The sequence below is a fragment of the Cryptotermes secundus genome, unplaced genomic scaffold, assembly GCF_002891405.2.
Source record: "Cryptotermes secundus unplaced genomic scaffold, Csec_1.0 scaffold297, whole genome shotgun sequence".
In the NCBI taxonomy this organism is placed as follows: domain Eukaryota; kingdom Metazoa; phylum Arthropoda; class Insecta; order Blattodea; family Kalotermitidae; genus Cryptotermes; species Cryptotermes secundus.
The window spans coordinates 20,778-25,657 of NW_019721762.1; the positions used below are offsets into that span (position 1 = coordinate 20,778).

A 4,880-nucleotide genomic window follows, 5' to 3' on the forward strand; every position below is an offset into this window, starting at 1 on the left:
TATTCTCTGCAACTTTTGTTTAAAAAATCTGTGCTTGAATAAACGTTCAGCTTGAAATGCATGCAGAAATATGTGACCAAAATTGGAATGTATTCGCAAGTTTTAATGGAACTCCCCCAAATCAAATTTCATGATAATGCCTTAAGCAGTTTTTAATTTATTGTAATTGGACACACATGGAAAAGCTAGCATGTGTGCGTGCACACAGGGTCTGTGCATACAATGTATATGATTTTATTGTAACATTGCTCATAAACTGAAGGAATGGAAGCTAAATGCATTTGAGTATGTTATATAATTAAGTTTGTAATTCTACCACTTGGGTGTCCACCCGTGCTACACTCATTATTGTAAATATGGGGTCTCAAGTAGAAAAAGATACATGCATGCTGTGCGGGTCATACATCCTGGTCTGTAGTTACAATGCAAAGCACACTGTATACAGTTATTGTAGCAGGTATTTCATGATTTTCAACAATTTTTTTTTATTTGCTTAGTGGGGGGTGGAGTCCAGCTGGGTCCACTCAGCACGGCGGCCACTGATTGGCCTATTTTAGCTTGTGATTATGGTGATGGAGAATTTGGTGGAATGAAGATTGGCAGGGGAAACCGAAGTACTTGGAGAAAACCTGCCCCAGCACCACTTTGCCCACCACAAATCCCACTTGACCAGACCCGGGATCGAACCTGGGCCGTTGCAGTGGGGAGCCAGTGATTAACCACTTGAGCTATGGTGTGGCCCAATTTTTATGTTACTCATTTTATTGTGTTATTGTAAGCTACATTTTATCGGTTTGTAGTTTGAAATTTGATGACCTCATAGGCACTCTACTGATAACAAATGAAAGTTGTATGATGCTAGGTCTGGATTCTCAGCTCAGTTTATGAATTAGTAATATAAGCGTTCTGCAGGAAAGTAATTGGTTTTTACCGGATGTTAAGAGGAGCAAGAGGAGTGTGTTCACTTATTACCATGTCAGAAACTGGAGTAGGCACTGTTCTCAAATTGCTTAAGCATTCCAGTTGTTTTTGTTTCTGAGCTTCCAAGTTGTGAGGTATCTAGTGATACCAGGGGTACCTTGAATGAATGCATAAGTGGTGGGCTTTCCAGCCCTTGAACTGTGACCTTAAGTGACCCGTTGTGTTTTACCAGGGGTACCTTACTCAGTTCTGATTAGTTGGCACAGATATTCAAGAAAGTAAGTCTGGTGCTGGCAGTGTCTCTGTATGTTAATGATCATGATTTCTATTAATCCCACTTGTAGTATAATGTCAACCTGTCACCATCCTTGAGATGTCTTCCCATTTTGAATTCTGATTGCTATTGGAAAACTGGCAAGAGCTGTAACAGTGTTCTGAAGGGTCCTTTGAGAGACATTTCAGTTTCAGTTAGTCTTAACTAAATGAAAGTGCTGTCTTTCAAGTTGCTGATTCCTGATGAGCTACAGCTTTGTGTGATGTCTTTGAAATACACTGCCTGCAATGCAGTGGCCCTGTCGTGTGAGTGCCTTTTCCTGATATTGACAAGGGCCCAGGAATGGGAGATCATTGCCACATAACAGTTCAGTACAATTTTATTCATCTTTCTTAAGGCAAACAATTGATATAGGATATGTCTAATATAGATACCTAAAAATAACATATCAACAAAGTTCCTTTGTACTACCACACAATAGAGATATAGTTCATAAAAACAACTATCATAATCTGCTATAGAGTGACAGATTCATCTTAAAAAGTAAGTAAAAGTAAAGCTATTCCTGTACCAGGCCGTGAAGGCCCATAGGGTTGTGAGATGTTGAGGGTCCCACATTATCTAGACAGTTGGCTCAAAGATGGCAGTAAGGTTGTCAGCCTTACGCACCATCCGTGCTTTACTCCACAGGAAAATTATTAAATTTAAACTTTGTACTCATTTCTGTTAGAGGCTGAGTGGACCCGAGAGCCATAGTGTGGCTGGAAGGATTAGGTCATCTATGAAATAAAATATGTGTTGCATTGAGTTCTAAGTTTTCTTTTAAATTGCTCCATTTCTTCCACTTCCATAATTTTATTTGGTATTGTATTACAGAATTTAATTCCTGCTTTCATTACAGCCTTGTTGAGAGCATTCATTCAACAAAACTGAACATGGAGGTTTAATTTTTGGCATTAAGTAATTGTATTGGTTTGTTCCAGTTTCTGTATATGTAGTTTTATGTGGTGTATTATTTCAGATATATACACACAAGGGTCTGGAATAAATGTAAATCTTTAAAGAAGTTGACCACATGATGTATATTTCTCATCCTTGTGCCAATTTCACAGACTGAGCCAGGATAACGCAGTCGGTATAGCGACTGGCTATGGGCTGAATGGCTGAGGGGTCGGAATTCGGATCCTGGGAGGGCTAGGATTTTTCTTCTCTCCACGTCATCCATACCGGTCCACCCATCTTCCTATGCAGTGGAGAGGGGGTAAAAGCGGCCGAGGCGTGAAGCTGATCACTCACCTCTAACCAGTGCCGAGGTCAAGAATAGTGAACCAATACATCCACTCCCCAATACGTCTTCATGGAATAGTGCTTAAGTAATACCAGGACTTTATATGTACTTAACCGACCGAGCTCTCGGCAGTGGCTGCAGCCATAGTGCAGGAATATCTCGAGCTGGGTACGTAGATGACAGTATAATGCGTTTGTGACGTCACGGCGGCTCTGTTGCTAGCAAATAACATACACGAACATGCACAATCGTACACAACATGCATATCTACCGCATCTGTATCTATCTGCATATCCGCGGAACGGTGTTTATGTTAGGTGATTGTTAATGAGCATTGTAGTTTGAAGAATACGAAGAAAGTTACTCTTCCTGTTATTTACTGTTTGTGATCCATGCGAAACTCAAAATTGTTTCGAAATGGATATTGGGGAGTTATTATCCTATAAGGTGCGTATGAATAAAATTACCTAAGACGTGAGGTTGTGTATGTGTAAGGAATCTGATATTGCTTAGAAATAAATCAGCTATAGGATGCACCATTTCAAAGATGTGTATCATTAGACGTAATGTGTGCACGCAACTCGTCATTTGCTTGTGACCAAATGACTGCTAGCCTTTTCTTGAGTGATTTCTCATACTAATGGCATTCATTAAAGCATTCTTTAATCCAGGGCAGGACTTTGTGTCACAGTTTTATGTTATGCATTTTCTGTGTTTCGGGTTTGATGTAGGGTGGAATAGGCGTAACACATCACATTTTTGGTTGCACGGAAGACTGTGTTTGTTGTCTCAAAAGCATGCGCTGTGTATGGTTTGCGTTCAGATGTTACGAGAATGGGATCTCTACTTTCCGAAGAACCTTCATGAGCCAAAGCCAAGGATGGAGAACATACCACAGTACAAATACTTGTTTCCATTCACTCAGTCATTCATGGAGCTGAGCCATTCTTGAGAAGCTGCCAATTGAGCAGCTACTCAAGAACTTCCCAGCATTTTATGAAACCCAAAGAATTATTACCGTGTTCAGAAGAGCCCTCCATTGATCCCTATCATGAGCCAGATCAATTCAATCCATACCATCCTATCTCCAAGATCTATTTTAATAATGTCAGAGACCAAGTTTCATGCCCATACAGAACCACAAGAAAAATTATAGTTTTGTATATTCTGATTTTTATGTTTTTAGACAGTAGAAGAGAAGACAAAAGGCTCTGAACTGCATGATAGCAAGCATTACCTGAATTCAGTCTCCTCTTAATTTCCTCCTGAGTCGGGTTTTGATTTGTTATTGTCATTCCCAAATATTTGAACTGTGCCACATTTTCAAAATATCTCTTACCTATCTTTAGGTCATGATTTTTCCCTGCATTCTGGTGATGAGACAGCAACATACACTCAGTTTTCTCTGTGTTTACTTCTAGACCAACCTCCTTACTAGCGTCAGTTAAAGTCTGTGTGCTTTTCTTTATGGTATCTATATTATCAGCCAGTAGATTCACATCATCAGAATAGAACAACAGCAGATGTGTATCATTTAATTTCAGTCCCACCTGGATTTCCCTGACCTTCGTAATGGCATGTCCTAAGCAAAAGTTGAAAAGCAGTGGTGATAAAGCACCTCCTTGTTTTAGACCATCCTGGATAGGAAAATTATTAGGTAAATGTTTACCTATACAGATTTTACTGTGTTTCATTTAAACACATTTTAATGAGCCTAAGTAGTTTTATGGGTACCCTAAACTCTTATCAGAATATTGTACAGTACTTCCTTCCAAACTGAATCATAGATTTTCTTGAAGTCTACAAATAGCTGATGTTACATATATACATCTGCGTTTCAGGATATTCATAAGTGCAATCTGCACTGAATATGAAACATGTCACAACCTTTACAAACTACAATACATCTTTACAATTCCAACATGCCATATCACAATAACAAACAAACATAAATGCAAACAGTGTGCATCAAAATAAATACATAGAATACAGATTATATTTACACTTAATGTCTATATTGATGCCTACTGTGGGACATCCATCACTCAGCATGCACTCCCCTTCTATTCCTTAGCTGTTGATCCCGACAGAAGAGCAAAAATTCATCAACAGTATATGATGGATTATGTATTAGGACATCCCTTATTTGTTTTATAAACTGTTTTTTATCATGTACTAAATTAATTAAATAATAAGGCAGGCTGTTAAATATTTTTATNAAAATAAATACATAAAATGCAGATTATATTTACACTTAATGTATATATTGATGCCTACTGTGGGACATCCATCAGTCAGCATGCACTCCCCTTCTATTCCTTAGCTGTTGATCCCGACAGAAGAGCAAAAATTCATCAACAGTATATGATGGATTATGTATTAGGACATCCCTTATTT

The 4,880-nt window shown here is 38.6% G+C and overlaps 1 protein-coding gene across 1 annotated transcript in view; it reads left to right on the forward strand.

Moving 5' to 3' along the window:
- Nucleotides 1–2,707: 2,707 nt before the first annotated feature.
- Nucleotides 2,708–4,880, forward strand: part of LOC111875641 (beta-catenin-like protein 1) — a 33,886-nt gene continuing 31,713 nt past the window's right edge. The window contains exon 1 of the mRNA XM_023872038.2: nt 2,708–2,930. Coding sequence (XP_023727806.1) covers nt 2,901–2,930 — 30 coding nt within the window. The 5' untranslated portion in view covers nt 2,708–2,900. The remainder of the gene's footprint in view (nt 2,931–4,880) is intronic.